Genomic DNA, 22,818 nt, shown 5'->3' with positions numbered 1-22,818 from the left:
AATTCAAATAGGAATGGTATAGCATAGAGCAACTGCCAGGCTGGCCCATCTCATACACTCCTAGAACAGCCACTGAGCTGCTACAGCACACAGTACATAGTAAGGTAAACTGTTACCAGCTTGCCTAAAAGATGTCATCTGCATGTACTGGTATTCAAGCAGCTGAGTTGCAAATGGTTTAACTGACTGTGAATCAAGGACAATACAGACAGCCAAGATAGTGGTGGTAACACTGTCCCATTCCAAGGGTCACGCTTGCTCTCCAGCTGTGCACTAAGACCACTACAATCAGATTAATTTGAACAGCTATACAGAATTGCTGTCAAGGCACAACTAAACCCCATTTTATCTTACCAAAACTGTTTGGCTGCACTAACAATAGTAATACGTTACTGATCCTACAAAAAGGCTTCAAGAAAGTTGCCAGTGTCGAGTACCACATCTTTTCAGTGCAACACAGCACTTAAAATGATAGCCTGCTGGCAATATCCTACTTCACTTACAAGCTTCCAAAACTTTATTAAAAACAGTTTTCCTACTGTGAGCTAATCTTACACTAACGGGAGAAATTTTAGAAGACAACATCGGTATAGATATCTATAGACAGATTTTCAACAACTAGGAATACCTTAAAACTTGCTTTCATGGCTTCTCATGCTGTCTTTCCGTTGCCAGAAACAATTCAATCACCTTCTGAACTTAGGGCCCATCGCATGCTCCTTCCTTCCATGCTGTACTTTAAAATACCTATGTATCTATCAGTACGTAAGTATCTTGTTCCATTTCCTTCTGTTTAGTCAGAATATTGCTAAATACAAGAAACTACAGCAAATATTCTACCATATTTTACAGTGTACTGACTTTATAGCAATGGTCACCGCCTTTTTTCTCCTCCTTATTGTCATGAAATATTGCAAAGGTGCTTCTAAACAAGTACAAGTCTCCAAGAAGCATCAAGATAAAAAAGAAAGAAAATTCACCAAGAGACAAATACATTCTCTTATTATCTAGGATCTAGCTGTTTAAATAACAGGTGATGAATGACAAAATCTCATAGGTATTTCAACAGGTGACTTTGTCCACAGCAGCTGCATAATAAATAGGAACTTTCGGAGCTCAAATGCACACTGAAACTCTGCAACAGTTGTATAAATTAACTGCATTGCAAATTAATTAGAGCAATGATACACGCAATTAAGTATTCGGATCAAACTATCACAAGTCATCTAAGCAGTTATATAGTTAAGCAGTCAGAAATGAAGTTCACCAACCTAGTTTGTCTGCCAGTTAAGTCTGCCAGTTAAGCCACAGATCAAAAACATCACTGTAGACAAGAGCTGTTGGTGAAGGGATAGGAACTGATGTCAGGAACACCAGAGTCCAAGCAGCTTGCTTTCAAAGCAAGAAAAGACTTCAGCTTACCGCAGTAGTTACTTCCCCGGTTTAGGAGTGGTTTTAAATTGACTTCTGCTGTGAATGCTACACTTCACTGAGTATTTTAATATACAAATAACCAGAGCATCCAAGCACACATATAATGCATTAGCAAAATGAGAAATTAATGTAATGCTAGCATTGTGGACTTTAAGCTGACTTAGAAGGATAATAGGTCTTCTCACGCATTGTACAACTTAAGCCTGCCAATCTCAGGTTCAAAATGGTGCATATCACATTTGTATATAAAAGTTTATATACGCTTGTAAAAGTTTACATATACTTCCATTCATAGCATCAAAGGTAGCCCAACATCATTAGAATAACTCTCATAGAAGACAGAATCAAATACCTTATAAAAGCTTTCCAGAAACACACATTAAAGATGCTAACAACACTGCTGAAAACTCTGAGCAGACAGCAGACAAAAATCAAATTTTTGCCAAAACCTGGGAGCAACTTGAGGTCTGTTTTTCAGACAGAGGCCCTCAGTCATAAAATGAAGCCTTTTTGAAAGAGTCAGAAGCAATAGTTTGTACTCAAAAGATTGCCCTTAGGTAATCAGCACTACTCAACTCCTGTTCTCTTTTCAGTGCATATTTTGTTAATATTTGTGACAGAAGAGAATGTATTCATGAAAATCCATCCAACACAAAAGAAGTGATCAGTGAACTGTTTGCCCTCGCATGTTCTGAGTTTTTCTAAGTCTCTTTAAAGGCCAACTGCCAAAAATGCATTACCAGACTCAGACAGAGGGAATCAAGCAGCTTTCCATTAAACTCTGTTTTGTTTGAAACATAAAAGTAAAAAAGTCCTTAACATGGAAAGAAGAACTTGTCAGTTTGCACGCAATGTTGTATATCAAGAGGTCTGAAAGAACAGTGAGTGCTAATAACTGCTTTTACGATACACCAGTGTCCATTAAGGAGAAGATTCCTCCCAAATCAGCATTTCAAGACCTTAAATAGGTGTTAGTACCCTCTTTGAAAGCACTTCAGCTTCAAAGCACCCCAATGTAAAGACAGACACATGCACACGACCAGCTGTAACTTAAGATGCTCAGATAAGTGAATAATCTGCTACATTTTTTTTTCTTCTGTCTGGTTAAAGAAAAGCTTTATTCACGATGAAGAAAGTAAGCTAAAGACTATTTCATTATTGTTACCAGAAATAATGCCAATTCAGGCATTATTATTACTCAATACAAGGGGCTCAAACCCTTTAGTTTCTTCATAGGGAGTTCCACAGAAGAGGTTAGGGCTAAACAAATCTTCTCAAGAAGGGAGAAAAGTAAAGATGAGACTGCACTGCAGTCAGACTAACAAATGGCATCCTCTAAGCAAATTAATTGGCTAACACTTATTTTATCCTGTGCCATTTGCCAGCAAACCTCTTGACTGAAAGTTTTATGTACAAAACGGATTAAATATAAGGACAGGTGAAACAAGAGCAAGAGAACAGAAACTGAAGTACCTTTAAAAGCAAGATTGCCATATATGGAAGACATCCCTCTCCAAATAAGAATCAGATGAACAAATCTGTCAGTAGGTTAAGCAGTTAACAAGCTTTTTAAATTAAGCTACAGTAAATGACATGAAATAGTAAACTGTTCATATAACTAACTGTTGAATGAATTTCCTTTAAGAACTGCCATTACCTTCTCATGTTAGATGTTGAGAGCTCACAAATACTATTGTTAAAATATATCACACTTTTTTGTTAGTAAATACAGCCTGTTCACCTTCTTACATTCTCTATATACTCATAGAACAAGATTTCAACCAATGGGACAGGACGGTGGACCCTAGTAGGCTATGTCTAATCTAACAAGTAAGCTGAACAAGCCCAGAACCATTTTCTGGCGCTAAGGTCAACCAGCACAGAAATATGGCACCTATACCATTAACACCCAATTCTCCAAAAGAGCGACTGCATCTAAACTGGCTGTTAACATGGATTAAGAGCTCTCCTAGACTCTTGAACTATGACCAGAAATTGTTATCACACTGGGAGAATGACAGATGTCCCAGATCAGAACTGTATGACTGATGGTTTTAACAGTTTTAGAGCTGATGACCAAGTTCCAGAGCTCAAGAGAGTTCTCCATTATTGTTTTGTTTATACCTACAAAGATAGCCAAGCAGTTCTTAAGAATATTAATAAAAGTAAAATGAAAAGTCAATACTGAAAAGTCAAAAGGTGCATCTGGATAGTGAGAAAGGAACAAGTGACTGCAAATGCTATATAATTCGGATAAGTAGTCTAACAAACACTTCATAAAACACAATACAAGATGTAAATTGGAATCAAGAATCTTTGGCTTACCTCAGATTAAAAACCTTATTGCTGTGCATTTGTTCTATATACTAAAGCATGCTGTAGCAAAAGAATGACAAAATGAGTAAGATTTAGTGGTGGTACCTAGTTAGCCAACAGATATAGAAACTGAGTGATTAAGCAACTGCCATCCACACATTACCTACCAAACACTGAAAAATCCACACTTGAAACTTAACTTTTAAAGAGACAGCAAGTTACTAAATATTTACTGTTATTCAAAACTGCAGTAAGCAACCAAAAATAGTCATTCCTTTACAAGAAGGCAGAACTGTCCAATCAAACAATGATGCCGGAAAGCAAAGACATCTTTTAAGAAAGTCACAAGGTAATCTCATTGATGTGATGTATAATTGTTGCTAAAAGTGCTTCAATAAGAGCGACAGGCTACATATCATTGACAAATACTCACTTTGTCTCACTGATTTGTGGCAACAGAACTACACCATGCAGTTAAAAATAGAAAGCCTTTATCACTAAAGTCTCATTACTTAATTAAAATCTGCTTTCAGCCACTAGTCCTAGGTAGATTGCTTCTATAAATCCAGCTTTGTTCGACTAATATTAGTTTTCATTGCTACCACATTTGGCCTTCCTTTTAGTTGTTTTCAGTGAGATTTGAAATAGAGATGCTCTTCAGTTAGAATAGTCTTAGCCCTTGTATCTGAAGTGACCTGCCTGATTTCTTTTGCAGTTCTGATAAATGCAGTGCCCTGAAGATACAAAATGACAATGCCAAGAAATCACAGAATCACACAGAGTCACAGAACGGTTGAGGTTGGAAGGGACCTCTGGAGATCATCTAGTCCAACCCCCCTGCTTAAGCAGGGTCACCCAGAGCATGTTGCACAGGGTTGCATCCAGACAGGGTTTTATTATCTCCAGAGAAGGAGGCTCCACAACCTCTCTGGGCAACCTGTTCCAGTGCTCTGTCATCCTCACAGAAAAGAATTTTTTCCTCATATTCAGACAGATCAAGAGGTTGATTTTTTCTTGGAATAGTCCTAAATCAATAAAGCTTGATTCAAAATCTATCTCTATTCTACTCTCCTCTAAATCACAGCTAATGTCTCTTATTAGTTATTTAGAAGAGGCTAAATTCATGCCATCCAGTAAGCAACACAATTAATTCTCAAGAGAAGAACATAAAATAAGAGGTAGCATTTTTGCCATCCAGGGCAACCTCAAAAGTCGAAAGCTCTCAAAGGGAATTTCAGCTTCCCCTTAAAGAAAAAGGGGAGAAGAATAAATAATTTAGCTTTTCATTTGGACACAACAGGTCTGTAAGCTGAAAACTGACCATGTTCTGTACACAAGCAAGTCAGTCAGTAGCTTTTTTTTTATTATTATTTTATTTTTTTAAAGAAAGAAAGAAAAAGATATGGGTCACCACAAGTAACAAAACACAGGCTAAGCTATCAGCTGTTTTACACAGATCCTTAAATTACTGGTGTTGACTTCAGGAGTAGTTTGAGAACAGATTTGCTTCAAAGCATATTAAAGAAATTCTTCTTTACATCTTCCACCTCTGTTTATAGACCACAAAAGAGAACGTATAACTGTAAAAAACTTTTTAAAATGTTTATTCTAGGATTGTATTTACACCGTATTTCAGTATTTGTTAGGGCAAATTGCAAAACATCTAATACCAGATTTTGGAGAATAGTATCTCCAAAATGCCACTTAGTGCTCAAAGCATTACTTCCCATGACCAGATTAAAGGATTTAAGTTATCAGTTCTACATAAACACAGACCAAAAAAAAGTAGATTCAACTTTTAAGGCCCCCCCCCCCCCCACTGTTTGGGCCTAACTCTAGTTCGTAATCAGGTATTAGAGGTGCTTTCCAGTGATTCCATAAGCATACTAGAACCTGCATATTTTATATATGAACACACACAGGTCTACATGGCTAATTAATAGAACAGAAACATAAGCTAAGGTTATACACAGCAAAAAAATTAAGAACTCATCATAACCCAAAAGAAAACCTCACATCTTTGTTACTTCTGCCCCCTTTTGCCTTTTTAGTGCTTCTGTTAATATTTTATGATATACACAGCTCAAATAATCCTAAGAGGGGAAACACAACCAAACTGCACAATACATTATCACACCATTTCTATATGTAATAGCTTTTATCATTTGCATCATTCCAGCTTTCTTCTGGTAAAATGTGAGCCCTTTGTTTAAGAGCAAGTACTTGCCACCTTCTCCAGGCTCTTTTTATTTATGTAATAATTTTTCAAAACCACTGTAAACAAACAAACAAAAAAAACACACACATTTTTTCTCTATTCTCCCACTTTACTATAACACATTTTCTCCATTAAAACAAAACAAAAACAAACAAGCCAAAAACAACAAAGAAAGAGTTACTCATCTCAAAATGGGAACGACATTGTCAAATGTCAGTATCATCCATTAGCCTTATGTTGTCCTACATAACACGCCACATGCTAGTCCATTAATTGCTGTTTTTCTTCAACTTCATTTTCTTGGATAGCTGCATAAAGTTGATGCTTCACCAAAAGTCACTGCTTTTTAGATTTCCACATCGAAGTAACTCATTTTGCTGTTACAGCACAAAGTCTAGAAATACTACAGCTAGAATCAGAGATAGAGGAAGACAGCTATGAAATTAATCTTTGGTACCACAACATTTCCAAATCTCTTTGGTATATCAAGCACCACAAAACCAATGTGGATGTGGGAGTTACAAGGAAGAGCCTACTACTCAGAACTCCAACTAGCAGTATGAAAAGCTCAACTCTGATTCCTTCCAAAGACACTGAAAAAACAAAGGATGAGTGAGGAAGCTTGGCCCAAAATTACATCTAACTAGTAATTCTTGGCTTCAAGCAAAAATAATCTTATCAAGAGCCAAAGCTTTTAAATGACTGGAGACACCAGGAAGTTTGAAGTCCTGGCTAGCTGATTCTAGAAAAGAAAAATACGCTATTTGAATTCAGTGCGTCTAAGTCAGTGGTTTTATTTTTGGATGGCATTTATGTTTTTCTTAAAATTTAGCAGAAACCAAACATCTTGGGTTTTTTTTTTTTTTTTTTTTTTTTTTTTTTTTTTTTTTTTTTTAAGAAAAACCTGGTCTTTTACAGGCTAGACTAATTCTTTATCAAGTTCACAGGGAGAATAAAATTGCACAAGGGTAAAGACCAGTAGAAACACTTAGAATCTTCACAATCTGCTCAAACTACAATGCTTTTTCATGCAATGCAATATTTTAGCCTGCTTCAAAATCGACTCAAAACTTTTCACAATCAGTACCCTTAAGAAATAAACCCACCAGTTCTATTCTCACCAATGCAGGTTTACAATTAAACATTGATGCTTCTGAGACAGCTTAAAGTAATTCTCTGGACTGGATGTGGAATGCTCACTCACTACTGTGTGTAACTAACCCCTAAGCAATGTAGGCTTCACATTCTCAGAAGGATGCAGCCTTCTGAAACACTTGCAAGCTGCAAGGAAGTTGAGTGTAGTTTAGACAGGTCCCCATCCTTTTTTCACCTATTCGCTTGCCCACTACCATTCCTCACTTTCTCAAAGAAAGCATATAGGGGATCAACAACTGACCTGGGTTTGATAAACCTCTTTTAGAAGAGCTGGCTCTGCTTCCCACCCCCTTCTAACCCAGAATATTTCAGTGATTCAGCTTTTGCACACAAACACCACATGCTGTTGCATCTACATAAGTGATGGTAAGAATTTGCAGGGGGGATGAAGGAAAAACAAGAATTGAGATCAAAAAGTCCTCAAAAATCTCATTCACAGGCCTTTGTTTAGCTAACTCTTACTGAGAAGATTGCTAATCAACATTGCTACTAGTCTGAGTGGCTTTGAGCAAAAAAAGTGGGTCTACCTCTCAGCTCCCAATTTATGAACAATCATAATGGTACTGACCTCTTATCAAGTGCTCTGAGGTTTACTGATGAAAAGCATATAGAAGGAAAGACATAACCACCGCTTTCTCTCCATTAAGAATTTAGTTCCCCTTTACTTGTAGGGCCACTTTCTTTTGTTCTCCTCCTCCCTCTGAAACTAGCCTTCCTTACTGTTACACATCAGCTGTTGCACAGGCACAGCTTCTGCTTTTACTCTACTGCTTCTGCAAATCTGGAAAATTTACTCACCTGTTCAAATGCAACAGGATCAAAAACACTTGACCAAAACACAGATATTGGATCCAGGGAGTAGAAATGAGCAAACATTAAAAGGAACCACTTTCTCCTAGACGAGAATAGACCTGTTTAGCTAACAGAAATTGAGCTTGTCTTTTCTTCAGTCACACTTCAATTGTCTTTCTCTATATGGGCTCCTCAAGATAACTAAGCTACACATACCAGACGAGAACTAAGAGTCAGTGCAAGCTAATGGAAAAAAAAAATATATATATATATGCCCATACCATGACAAATCTTTTTAATCTCAGAGTATCTGTTCAGCTCTGTGGTAAGCCTCTTACAGTATTCCAGAGGGAGTGACTTTTAAGGCATTAAATTTGCATACAATATAAGATACAAAAGGTCAGAAAGTCAGCACTGACTTTCCCAAACATACAGACAAATAAAATCAAAAAGCACACGTGGCTCAACTGGAACCCCAGCATCATTAAAACAAGCTTCCTCTCAGGTAACGCCACCATTCCACAAAGAACAAATAAACCAAATGAAAAGAAGGAATTCTTATGTGGAGGAAGAGACTGACGCAATCAGCTAGACAAGAAACACCTTCAAAATGAAAAACCAGAAGGCTATCAAGGACTTTGCTCCTTGGCATTTAACCATATCGTTACTGTGATGCGAAGGTAACACCGACACAGTAGCCACTGCAGTGGGACAGGCTTATCTGAAAGTCCTCACAGGTAGTCTTCCTCCAGCTCCTGCTGTGCTAATGCACTGCGGGCACCTGGCAGGGAATTTGCAATCCAGTAAACAAACTTGGGACTATGGGGAGATGAGTTTTGCAAGGAGGCCTGAAATCAAATGATTGTTTTAAACTTATGGAAAATACTCATTAATCAACTATGAAACATTGCTATATTCCATTTTACTGATACCAAATTCTGTGATTTGGAAAATAAAGACTGACCGTCATGTTTGGCACTGCTGTGTAATGAACAGAAACAAAGTATATGAAGATTATGGATTCTACAATAGCTCAAACCAAGAAAGTAAAGTAAAAAGAAGCTTCTTGTATAGAGGAGCTGCTAAATTTGTAGAAGAGCTGGGAGTACATGGATAGGAACAGCTACAAAACCCTAAGTTCAGTGCTGGCACTGTTAAACTACATCAGCATTGCAGGCTGACCTGATGCAGAATATGTAAAAACTTGCCCAAACATAAGTATACATAATTCTCAGAATTAGCAGCTGTGCATCACTGCAGATAGATTTACAGATGGACACAGAACGAGAAAAAGCTAGAGTGGGACCTCATGCAAGAGAAGTCTGCTTTCTGGTTTGCTTCTGAATCAACTTAAACTGGACTCTACTTGCCCAAAATTTAATTTGCAGTAAGAACGAAAGATTCACGCAGAAGTCCATTAATTCCCCCCTCACGTATGCCCACTACAATCACAACCCAGTCAGCCTCACATAATACAGAAAAGAAGCAACGCAATGAAAACAAAACACCCCAAATCAAAGAAAGAAGTTTGTGCCTGCCAACTCCTTTACCACAATCTTAAGTATGCCCAAGAAGTTGGGCAGCCATCATCAATCCTGTAAAAGATAATAAGGTATTAAATGTATCTGAGCAAGTTAAGGTCCCCCATCCCTTTCCAGAAGCTACTTCCATGTGTTCATAAATATTCCAAATAAAGTTCCCTAACTGAAAACTGAGTAGGCTGTAATAAAATTTTAAAAAATAAAGCATATTCAGCATAATCAAAAGGAAGACTCCATGTGAATTATTTTGTAAGCATCTTGTAAGTTAGTACCATCTTCAGTAAGACACATTTCTAGAAAATAGGTTAATCTAGCTTTACCTTACAAAGTGAATTTAGCACAATCAAGCAAAATCAACTCTGCTTTTTTACAAATGAGTTTCACTATCTAATAAAAGTTTAGATTCAAGCCACTTTTAAATTTTAACAGTTCAACAAATTTCTAACATGGTCAAAAACAAGTAACTTCACTACCAAAAAAAACCCCACCAGCCACTTACCAGGCTTTAAAAAAAGGAAAAAGCAGAAAGAAAAATATGGATATTACAGTTTTCAAAATACATTTAAGTGACTGATTACATATAGAGAATTACACGTGAATTTTTTTCACTCAAGACAATCCTGACAGATAATGCAGGCACTTTACCACACACTTTCTTCTCTCAAAAATTAAACAATCCTTCCTAAAAAATGGATTTTTTCCACGTGACATCTCACATTATAGATTCCTGAAGTGACAGGAAGACAGAAAGCATTATGTTAGTATCTACAAAGTAGAAAACAGTAATTTTAGTTTCTATTTCAAATAGAAACTAAACATTTTAAATGTACTTAGCCAAAAAAAAAAAAAAAAAAAAAAAAGCTGAAAATCAGGAGACAGAAAACATTTATTTCCTTTTCACAAAATAAAATAATTGATTTTTCTCTTGCAAGTTACCAGAAGACCATTGACTCACTGGTAAAGATTTAGTTCAAGAAAACCAGTTTGGCAAACCAAAATATGCACCACCTTCTGAACAACAAACAGATAGCGTTTCACTTGGCATGGAGGAAGTCAATTTTGTACCACATAACCTACATTTTCACTAGACTGCTGATAAAGCAGGAGTTGTGTAGTGGTTTAAGATCTGATTTCTTTCCAGTCTTTCCCAAGTTCTAGACACATAAAGCAGTGTGAGCCATTAACTGCTTGCACACAGTACCTGAGGCCTTTCCATGTGTGGCTTGTAATTATTGTTTTCGGAAAACTATTCGCTCAACAGTAAAACTTGCATTATTTTAGTCCAAAAACTGTTCTGGTTACTGTTATTTTAAAAAGTCAACAAGCTTCAGTGACTGCTTTATAGAACTCAAAATACAGCAGTTAGATGCGTTACCTGCATGATCAATGACTGTTTATCCTTAGCCAGAGCAAAAAGGGGAAAAAAAAAACTTCCAAAGACTGTATGAGAATAAGACATTCTAAACAATGTCATTTGTAAACTTTTTTTTTTTTTTTTGTTATTCTAAACCTGCACAGGTCAAGTCTAAGGACTGGGGTTTGGCTGTATCCCATCTTCTCAGGCCAGATACAGCAGTTACTCTCTGAAGTGTCAGCAAGTGAACAGGAAAGGTCAAGTCCAAAACTATGGCAGCCAATTATATTACAAATTAAGAGGAGGTGCAAGGCAAAAATAATATTCCGGGGGGTGGGGGGAAGGCACAGGTCATAATTGATTTCAGATTTTTCTATAATGGCAAATTTGGGGCTCGCTAATCTGGATGAGGATATTACTGCTCCATTTAATGCCATTCAGCCTCCATCCTGCAAAAGCATAAAAATACAAAACAAGAAAACAAAACTTGAAGCTTTACACTCCCTAGGAAAAAAGCAGCCACAAGCAGTTCTCTTTCATACCTTTCATTTATTTTGTTCAACACTCAGTACACAGTCAGACCTCTCAGTCATCTCTCAGTTCTTCATTCTGTTGGAAATTGAGACACTCTGATTCCCAGTTAGTTAAGGGAAACTCTGTCCAAAAAACAAAGAGGAATTGTGGAAAAGCACTGAAGGACAGATTGCATGCTCACAAAGTGGGCAGGCTGTTAGCCCCAGCAGAAGCTAAAGCTGATCTCTAGACCATGCCCAGTATGTATACCTGAAACGAGTACAGGCAGCACCAAATAAGGATCAAGTGTACCATTAGGACATGTTGCAAGTCATCACACGAATTCTGATAATTCAAAGAACCTGCTGTACTTTAGATTTTCAGAGGTGGATAAGAGGTACCGAATACCCAACTGATTCCTCCATATTAACTAGCATAGCACTTAGTAAAGAAAGAGACTGAACGGACACAGTAGTCAAAGTACCTGTATACAGGTAAAAACTAGTTTAAACAACAAAATATTCTATCTCACTACAATACAAAAAGATCTCCAAGTTCCTTAGCATGTGGAGTATACAGCTTCAGTTACGAGGTCTTTTGCAGAGCATACAGGCTTCAAAACTGTAACTGCCACTTTCACAGACATCACTCTACTGCAAAGTCAGTACTCAACCAGAAAAATGCTCCTTGAGGGTGCTTCATTTGAAAGACACCACAGAGAGAAGGAAAAAAAAAAAAAAAAAAAACAACACACACCCACACAAACAGAAAATACCTAGAAGTACTTACCAGTTACTCCTTTCCCAAGGAGATACACTAGTCCTCAGATCAGGGCCAAATTCTACCTAAATAAACAAGCTTGAAGTCTGTACAGCAGAGTTCTAGAAGTATTTTTCACTGTCTTTCCTAAAAAGTTGCAGAATGTTCTCAACCAAACAGCTGTTGTGTTCCACTCCAGCGATAGCTACATTTCAATGGTGAATTAAGTGATCCAGAACCATCCTTACCTATCTCACAGGGGTACAGTGAAGATTAATTGTTTGTAAAGCTGTGGAATGAAGAGATGTACCAAATATCTTTATTAACTCTAGCGTGGTCATGCTGAGTAAAACACTGCAAGACCCAGAGCTTCAGAACTCTACAGTTACAAGTTATCAGTCTTGTCCTGCTGTTATACTGCAATGTATTTTTATTTGCATTTTAATGTTCTTGCATAACCTTCAGGCCAGAAATCCTATTATCTTAAATATCTTTATTATCATGCAATTCTACAGTGCTTTAAAAATCGTAAGTAATACTGAAAACTAGATTTACCATTTCTCTAACCACATCCAATATACACCAATTCCCTCTTCATCCTTTCTCTAAATTACAAAGTTGGATTCAGTAATACTAGGACATTCATGAGATGCTTCCCTATAGAACTTTGTTTGAACTTTTATTACAGCTTAAAAATGAGAGCTTTGGGGGTGATATAGATGTACACTTAAACAAGTGTTTCTCAGGCTTTCAGACAGGTCAGATACTCAACTCAGCAGAACAAAGCAGTAAGAATATATACAACTCTGAGCACCTACACAATTTTGTAACATTTGCCACTAAGAAAGTGATGATTTAAAAAAAAAAAAAAAAAAAAAAGTAGCATGTTCCTTCTTTGTAACACTCCTTCAGAAAAAAAATGATTCTTCTGCTAAAAAAATACAAGTTTAAATATCAGAATGCAGAGAATGCCTTAGTCTAACACTTTCTTAGCTTTGATCACAAAGCTCTTCCTATGAGCAGGGCAAAATGGAAACTAATTTAGACAAATCATTCAGGGCAATACCTTTCTGAGCTAAAAATACTGCTGAGAGATCCATTCTCAATTTCCTAGAGTACAATAACAGCAGCAGTAAGTTTTTCACTTCAGGAAGCTTTTCTATCCTGTGCAAATATAAACAGAAATCCATTATCCACTGATAAAAACAACTAAACAAATTAAACAAACTTCTGTATGTTACAGTTTGCTACAGCAACCATCAGATCCCTGAATCACAAATGTAAATAAAACACTTCACTTACTGAAATCAATGAGAAACCTTCCAAATCCTTGCCTTTGGTATTGGGGCATGATCATTATGCAGGAGACATTGTACTTCTGCTGGCAAAGCTTTTCCTGAGGGAAGGAGAAACAGAACAAGTATGTCAAAGCACTGCTGAAGTGGGCAATTACCTGCACTTGCCACTGTCCTTGTACAATATCCCAGTAAGTCAAATGAATCCACGTGGTCAGTACTAAAGCTGAATATTTCCATGTTAATAATTAATGATAAAAAGGAAACATCAATAAAATATACCCTCAAAAATATTTGGGTTTTATTAGTTAGCTACTCAGCACCCTAAAAATTGAACAGATTATCTAAACAGCATAAGGAAGGTTAGGCATAGTATGGAAGAAGGGAGACAAGAAGAAGGAAATACTTTTATACTTCACTGATCATTCTCTTAGGGCTATACAAGCAGAGAATAACAACCACGCATACGGTGAAGATACATTTTCTGCAATTTCTACAGTAAGTACTTTGTTGGTTTTCACCTGTATTTTGTCTTCTACCTCTGAATGAATACAACTGGGGGGTGAGGGTAAGAAGGAAAAACCCTTCAATTACAGAACTAAGAAGTCATACTTAAAGCTAAATGCTTCACCTAAATCCAAAGGAAGGAAAAACGCTCAGAATTCAGAGCTCTCTTTCAGATAAAGTCACGTATAAACACAACGGAAGCAAACATTACAGAAAGAAAAATCTAAACCACGAAGCTGCTCTAACAACATAGCTTGGAGGTTCTTTTATTGATATTAAAAAAAAAAAAAAAAAGAGAGAGAGAGAGAGAACCTTGAACCCTTATTATCTTTAAAAGATTACACAGAAAACAAAATTCAGTACTATGTAGATTTGAGGGACATCAAATAAACCACCTAGAAATAAACAGGTTGACGTAACTCGTAAGAAGCTGGGGCAAGCATACACCAGCTACTAATTTAGCCTCCACACCTAAGATGACACCAGATCAGTGACAATACCGACAGGACCAAACGCCAATATGCTCGTTTCCAAACATTTCTTCAGATGTGAGAGCAGGTGTCAATACCATATTTCAGAAGATTTCTTTATTTCTACGTGTATGACAAAGGCTAAAGCAACATCTTCTCTGTACAGGCTTTCAAACTGTCAGACTGCTGCTTAGTATTATGTATCCTGGTGATGTATTTACATTTGAGCAAGAAAAGCCAGAGCATTTCTGCCAGCAAAACGATACTCACTGCAGGGGCAAAAAAGGAGGGCCCAATTCAGTAAATCATTGCAGTACTTCAGCGAATTCAAGGTGATGCTAAAGCATTTTCCTAAGTTTTGCTGGGGAAAACATTTGTGACCACTAAAACTGACACACAGATTGATGGGGAAACAGGACAAAGTGCATCTTTGCTGAAAAAAGAAAGGGGAGGAAATATTCAAGTATGAAGAGGGATTCACTTCAATACTTGCAGTATCTTAAATAAATCTACTAGAAAATACTTGCTAAGAGAGTGAGTTTGTCTGCCATGTCAACATAAGCTATTTGGAAGTTTAAGAGCAGAGACAGAGCAAGTTGTGTTTGCAATTCCCACCGTTATTTAAATCTCAGAAAGGCCCACACCTCCAAAAAAATTAATCAGTCCAGGAGTACCACTGTAGAGTGTACAAGTACTCTAACATAATGTCTATAGTTCCTAAAAATATCTTTATAAAAATCACTTCTTGGTCAGATTAGAGGCAAAAAGTATTCAATTTCTGAAAAGCAGAATGCAGGTCACACAGTAACTGTTTGTGTGCCAATTCATCAAACTGCTTATTGTAAAATTAACTAACGGAAGCTTTTAAGGCATATCTAATTATCCTCCACCACTATTATTAGTATTTGTCAAGATAATTCAGACTATTTTTGTCCATAACTGTGATTACTGCTTTAAAATTCAAAGCAAAACTGCACACACATAAAAGGATATTTATTATAAAGAAAAGGTACACTGAAGTTAGTGCTCACGTTCTTAAGCTTACCGTATTACGTAACTGCATTATACTGTCCACAAGAATGAAAAATATCTACATAGTAGGTCATTTTCATCCAAATAGCCAACTTGAACAGCTAGCAGGAAAAGCCTGAATGCAAATCAACATTCAAACGCCTAGTACTTTTACAAGTTAGACTTCTGCAAAACTTGGTAATTGAAAGAAAGTGTGTGTGTGTGGGGGGGGGGAAGTTATTTCATTTTCAACGGTGCAAACACAAGTCACAAAACAACCTCAAAAGTAAAATGCATATAGCTGAATAGATATATGTAAATTCTCAATTTGCAGTCTTCGAGAAAAATAAAGTACTAGTATATTTGAGATGAATCGCATTCCATTTGAGACTTAGAGAGAATTTGAAAATTTTTTTAATTAAAGTTTTACTTTGCTGATGAAATTGTATGCACAAATATTTAAGTTCATTTTTAAAGGACAGTGGGAACAGTTACAAATAACATTTTGAAAAAGAAATACTTTTACCTTAGAAAAATATCCAACTAAATGGCAGCCTTTCTCATCATTTTTTGTAAGAACATAGAAGAGGAATGGTTCAACATCATAATACAAGGTTTTGTGGTCCAGAAAGAGCTTAGCTAACAAACAAAGATTCTGACAATAAATTTTGCTCACATTTCCATCAACCTAGAAAGCAAGACAGATGCAGTTATTTCCCATGCCACCAACATATTAGGACAAAATAGCTTCTTGAATCAACCATATCCTAGAAGGAAACATGAAAAAGATGTTACGAGGCAGGTAGCTTCAGAATAGAGATGCCCCAGCCTCTTGCTACATAAGAATTCCCAGTTGGTACTAATTACTTGGCATTAGTATCTTCAGAGGATCTGGATTTATTAAACAAATAACTTCATCTTTTAATTGTTCAGATTGGACTTACCTTTCCCACTTAATTCTTGGAATGAAACGGACATGACTAGCAGACAGCAACAACAACAACATACTATTTAAAGCTATAATAAGCTATCAGGAAGGCGTGCCCAATAAATAGTAAAAAGAAGCAAGAATTGTATAATGAATCTTAACATACAAGACCAGTGAACGGGTTGTCAATTTGGTATTAAATATAATAGCGTTTTAGATACAATTAAACAAGACAAAAATACTATACCGGGGCTAAAATGATATTGTGCAAGAGAAGTACAGTTTCAGGTTACGTACTATAATTAGTCTAGGTACGCTCCTAGCATAAAGAATCAAGCTCTGATGTAGACCACTAAAAAAAACTGGGCACAGATACAGATTTCCTAGACTACAATAAGTTACTCCCTGAAACGGAAGGCTCAAAGACAAAAGTCTTTTTGAAACGATCTTAATAGAAACATTTGTTTGTACTGATATTCTTTGATAAAGTCACTATTTGTATTTCTTTCACACAGCCAAACCATCTGCACACAATACTGAGAAAGATTTCTATTTCTAAAGTATTCTATTCTGTTTCTAGTCACAATCCTAGTTACAATTCTGAGTAAATACCAATCTCTTGATGCATTTAGAGATTTCAAGGTGACTGACTTAGTGCAGTTGTGCTATTTGGATTAAAGAAAAAAAATATTTAACGATCAGCTACTGCTACTAAAAAGCAATAGAATAAAACCTACATACAGCATTTGAGAACATATCAACTACATTAAGTCCTAATAGAATTCGCTACATCATCTCGATTTTTCCCTCCTTTTGCTCACTTGTTAGCAAATATGCAAATTAAATGAGTGCCAACCATGTATATGTTACCACTGAGTAAGCCACAAGTTTGAAAATCCAAATTCTCTAAGATATTTTTCAATGAGAACATTTGTACAGAAATGTAGAAACACTCAATTCCAGACAAATGCAGCTCGTTTATCAGTTTTAAATGAGTGAAAAAGTGGACTACAATCTCAAAAGAAAATATTTGTCAAAGTTTCTTGGCTTCAACATAGTAGCAAGCTATGTCAAAGTCTTCTCTCAAATCTGTCAAAGCCATGCTCTGAGCAGAGGTACATAAATCTTAGATGCCAAACTCACTTCTGCTTCTCTAGAAAACAGAAAGCATGAAGGAAACCACATCCCTTTCATTCTGCCAAAAAGAAAGCGGGTGCACAGAATTCCTTGAAGTCTCTACTAGGAAGGACATCAACAAATGACAAAGTCTCTACAGTTATCAGAACAACAATTGAAACTAATCTTGGAAATGAAAAACAAAGTCTTTCTTTCAGAAGTCTTAAGATGAGTGATTAAGGTGCCTAAAACAGAGAAAGAAGACAGGAGGAGTGCAGAAAGAGTCCAGACATTCCTTGCACATGCATCTTATTTGCTATGTGTGGTTTTTTTTTTTTTTTTTTTTTTTTAATAATTTTTTATTCATGGGTTGGTTAATGAAAAGATGAATAAAGCAGGATTTGCTTTTTGTTGCATGCTGTACAGCTCTTTTAATACACAGTAGTAGAGGAAAAAAATTTAATTATTTCAGACTAAGACAATCTTGGGCTTTTTTTGATAGGGAAAGAGAGTTTTAAGTCTGTTTACAATTTAAGAGTTTTGCTGGCAGATTTACAACCAGTAGAAAAACTACCTGAGTCAGGAAGGAAACACAGTGTTGATGTGGAAAGCTATGCTGAACCACATAGATCAGCCACAAAAATATATATATATATTTCTACTTTCCTAACTTATTGTTTGCAATTGTGTCCTTACAAATTCTGAATTAGTTCTCATAAACAAAAGAATAAGGGGTAGAAAAACACACATGGTGGTAAACTACAGCAAAAAACAAAACCCGTTTGTGACTTTGACTGATGTAGAATTTTCTTTAATATTGCAAAAACAAGCAAGTTAACCAAGTATTAAGGTCTTTTTTAAAATTTAAGTAATGTCTCCGAAACTGTATCTACCACTATTTAACCAGATAATGGCAATGATCAGGCATGACAGACATTTTTTACAATACAAAAACACAAATTGCAAGTAGAATCGATGATACCCAAAATTAAAAAGTTAAATATGCACATCTGAATGCTGCTGTTGAGAAAGAATCTCAAAAGAATTCCTAATAATCCTGACTGTCTTCTCTGTTAATGCAACTGGTAACTCTAGGAACACACAGATTAATGAACAGCTTGAATAACTGCAGATACACTACCTGACATGCAGATTTCCATTGTCTAGGATATCCTTAGAAACTCAGAGACTGGCAAAGAAGAAGTCTCCAAGGCAGTAATTTAGATTATAGCCCTCTATGTCGAAAAGCTCAACTCTGGACTTCCTAAATTAAAGGCAGCTTGTTGTGGCCAGAGTTCGACTGAACCTCTATCATCCAACCAGGATGCTTCAGGGCAAGTTTCTCAGAAACCCAAAAGGAAGAAAAAAAACCCTTTATTGCTACATTTACATTTCTGGAACAATACGTGAACTGGTTTGTTTTCATACTTTGCAGACATTTATATTATGCTCACTAGTCTCTCTTCAACCAAAATGCTTAAGCAGCCAAAACTGAATGGGTGTAAAAGGCACTTTTGCCATGAAGGGAATGACTGCCCACTTGAAGCACTTCCATTGCAGCCCCCATCCAAGAAGCATGCTGTACCAGAATCTTTAAAGGTCTAGTAATGCATAATGTACAAGTGTAGAGAAAGTAAGAGTCACAAGAGAAGAGGGCGGGGGGGGGGGGGAAACAAGACAGGGAAGATTTGTTTCTGCAGCATAAGAAGAATCTTCATGGAAGTATTTATATATTTTAAAGTTTCCCCCCCGCCATTGGTCTACAGCTAGTCTGTAATGTCTACAAAACTGATTACTTTCAGAAATCTAGACTTTGATATACCTACCTCAAATACTGAAAGGTCATTTCTTCTGTAGATTTCATTGGCTGGAGGATGAAACCAGCCACATTTCTTTGAGTGCCTTAACAAAATGTTTTTACTTTTCATGTATTTAAGACAGAATTCGCACAGGTAAAGCTTTGGTAGTCTGTATGAAAATTAGAAAGATATTTTATACAAAAAACAAATGAATAATTTGTTAAATTCTATAAGCAAAAGAAGTTACCACAAAGTGACAAGTCCCTCCCCATTTAAATGTAAGGTACTCTGAGTAAATGCTACTTAGGTTAAAAAAGGAAAAAAAAATATTAGAGGGAATGATTAAACATATACATCAGTCATTAGAAGTGAACTTAAGGGAAAAAAAAAAAAACATTCAATCAGAGTGAACCTGATTCAACTGAGTTGGACTGGGAGCAGCCGTTTGGTGGTCCAGCCTCAGCTACATCCCAGTTCCCTTCCCCTTGCCCCACCTCACATTTCACCTAAGCTTTCATCAAACTAGGCACACTGGAGTCATACCTCAAGTTCCGTCCTTTTTCACAGTAAGGACAGAGGAGGCTACAGGGAACCTCCTCCTCTATTTTGGATGTGGAAGAGGCTAGGAGATTTTTTTCTTCCCATGCTCTTCCATATACTTGGACGGGACAGCAGGCTGTGGTACAATGACCCTCTCCCCTCTAACCAGCCACATCATCACTTTACTCAAACACAGAAGCCAGTCCAAACACTTCACATACAGGCGAAAGGCTCTCTTCCACCCATCTCCATGACAAGAGGCAAGACAGATGACTATTCCTCCATGGAGGATTCAGTTCCAATCGGATGCAGGTAACCCACATGTACCATTTTAGACAACACTGATAATGAGATCTACCTGCCAGGGAAAAAAAAGCCTGCTCCTTTCAGGAATTTTTAGCTATTTATCCCCCTTTTTAAGTTACAGAAGTAGTAGAAGACTATTGCAGGAAATCAGTTTACTAAAATTAGTTTAATAGTCTACAAATTCTTAGAACAGAGGACAATTATATCTGCTCTGAAGTTACTGGTACATTTTAGAATCACTTAGAGGTAACAGCACTGGTTTACAGTATTCCAGGTTTCTAAGAAAATTTATCAAAGGAGTACAAATTGTTTATTCCATGATGTAGAGCCAAGAATCGCACTGCCTCCTACAGATGGCTCACTGTTGGCTCGTACCAATGATTATCCATTATCATACCTCTGTCTGGGATTAATTTACCTGATGGGCCAGACTCTTTCTCTCATGATATGACTGAAAATAAAGGGCTATAAAAGTGAAATAAAATATTAACACTGTAAAAGCTCCATTAACAAGATGGAACAGAAATGCTCCATACACTCTTTTTTGACCCTTGATTTTTACATTATCAGTTCACAATATATCCCTCATTCCCACTACACAAAGATGACAGTATCTAAGAATGAGGCAGATGGAGAGAAAATGCAGTTTTACAATAATGCCATGCACAGGATTTTTGAAACAGGTCATATAACTTGGTTGTTCTCATCAACTACTCTCTACAGAGGACAGAGTTCTGCAAATCTCCACATGCCATAAATCCCGTGGATTCATAAAGCATGTATTTCCAGCACAAGTAATTCAGTAGAGATCTACTGAACACATGTACTAGCTCATGCTCTCTGCCTGACTCCAAGGTGTCCTGGCAAAGGAAGAGGCCAGAATTGGGATGCCACTGCCACAACTTGCTCACTTTATTTATTTAATAGGTCCAGACCTTAAATTGGGCATACCTGGTTGCAAATTGTTTAAAGAAAGGAATGGGGGAGGGGAGAAATGAGAGAGTAAGAAACTCTAAGATTACACAGGACTAGAAAAATCAGTACATTTAATCATTTAATGCATTTTTGAATAGAACTAGTTTGAGAGAGAGAGAGACAGACAGATGACCATTGTCCTCCTTCAGAATTATAAAAGTAAAATTTAAGTATAAACTTTTAAAAATAAGTAAGGTATAAAATTAGTTAAAATCTCAACATGTATGATGATCTTGACAACTCACTACCTTGCATATTCCTGTGGGTAAGGCGAAGAGTACCAGGTCTGGATCTCATATTTTCCAAACTCAATCACTGAAGGATATCGTCCACTTGTTTCACCAGTGTTTTTACACCCAATTTTCTGTCAGGTGCAATAAAAGCAAAACATTAGCTATAGAACATGCAAAAGGATTTTTTTTTTTAAATCATCAGTTTCAACCAGTGAAGACCTGACAAACTTGGAGCATTCAAATTACCTGCTTACACTCTTCAAGCCTGGACAGACAAGAGGACAGAATTTGCAAATAGCTATCTATAAAATTTACAACTTCTTTTTCTTAAGGTGCCAAGCAAGTAAGAATAAAGTTAAATGAGCAGTGCTTACAAACAAGTGCATGCAAGTAGACACACGGCCCAGTCAAATAAAAGGCACAGCTGCCTCAACCCTCTTCTCCTGAAGCATCTGGCAGGAGGACACTTCTAAAGTCCTAGTTCAAACTATAATCTGTCCTTTTGTCAAAACAATCAATGAGAAGGGATCAGAAGAGCTTTTCTGGAGTTTATAGGATTTGATCTCCTAACAGTCAACATAACAGTCAACTAAAATATACCTCAGCTGATATAGAAAAGTTAAGCTGCTCAGAAAGTGACTGCTAGAATCTAAAGGGCTGACTAAATACAATGAAGAAAGAAATACGGGAAAAAAATAAAGCGATACCGATTTTAGAAATCTTACCACATAACATTTTTGAACTGCATATGAAAGACAGAAAGATAGATAGAGGAGGAGGTAGGAACCACTTCCATTAGCAAATGGAAATACCAGCTAATAATGAAGTTGATCTTTAAACTTGGTTTGCGTTTGGTGGTTAACACTCTCTGAATTAAGACTGTATCAAGGTCAATGCATTGACCCATGCCAGGTACTGTCAGCTCTTGTACCTCTAACCTGAAAAAATTAAGGGACTTTCATTACTGAAAAAGATAAAAGACATACTGGTTTACGACACATTCTATTAAAAGCAGCAGTTGCAGCATTATATGCACCTTCCTTTTGACCCTGCTTCCCAGAAACACTGCTTGCTTGAAGGGCAAAATTTCTTCATGACTGACTTGTAAAGAGTTTCTTCCAACATGGAAGCCTACAAGGCTTGCTCATTCCACTGACACAGAGAAATAGTAGCCTCTTTTGCCAAAGGAAAATTCAGCAGCCATGTCTAGAGCTTCCTTGGCAAACGAAATCAGTTTAGTCTCAGCAAGTTTTAGATTAGTATTGCATATCTTAAAGAGAAGCATAAACACCAGCTGGTATAAAGTTTTAATCAGATTCAGCTCAAATATTTCAACTACTAGAGAAATTCTATAGTTTTTAAACTCAAGATGTATTAAACCATGAGGCAAAATAAAACAATGAGCAACCCACCAAACACGATTTGCTTTTTATAAACAGTATTTAATAGAACAGACTTAACTTTTCCTAGAATCTGCTTTCTGTGCAGAGAAAAGTGATGAAAGCACATTCTTACTGACCAAGATTCTCTCTGCCCTGACCAGGCTGTCAGCTACG

The 22,818-nt window shown here is 36.7% G+C and overlaps 1 protein-coding gene across 5 annotated transcripts in view; it reads right to left on the bottom strand.

Moving 5' to 3' along the window:
* KAT6B (lysine acetyltransferase 6B) overlaps positions 1–22,818 on the bottom strand; it is a 121,849-nt gene that overhangs the window by 20,979 nt on the left and 78,052 nt on the right. For all 5 annotated transcript variants that reach the window (XM_062580833.1, XM_062580832.1, XM_062580834.1 and 2 more), the window contains exons 9-12: positions 21,278–21,393; positions 19,236–19,377; positions 15,892–16,053; positions 13,385–13,478 (exon numbers count right to left, since the gene is read on the bottom strand). In XM_062580833.1, coding sequence (XP_062436817.1) covers positions 13,385–13,478; positions 15,892–16,053; positions 19,236–19,377; positions 21,278–21,393 — 514 coding nt within the window. The remainder of the gene's footprint in view (positions 1–13,384; positions 13,479–15,891; positions 16,054–19,235; positions 19,378–21,277; positions 21,394–22,818) is intronic.

Source organism: Rhea pennata, chromosome 7 (assembly GCF_028389875.1).
Source record: "Rhea pennata isolate bPtePen1 chromosome 7, bPtePen1.pri, whole genome shotgun sequence".
NCBI classification, from domain to species: domain Eukaryota; kingdom Metazoa; phylum Chordata; class Aves; order Rheiformes; family Rheidae; genus Rhea; species Rhea pennata.
The sequence above is the reverse complement of the archived record's forward strand: the minus strand, read 5'-3'. Positions and strand labels throughout refer to the sequence as shown.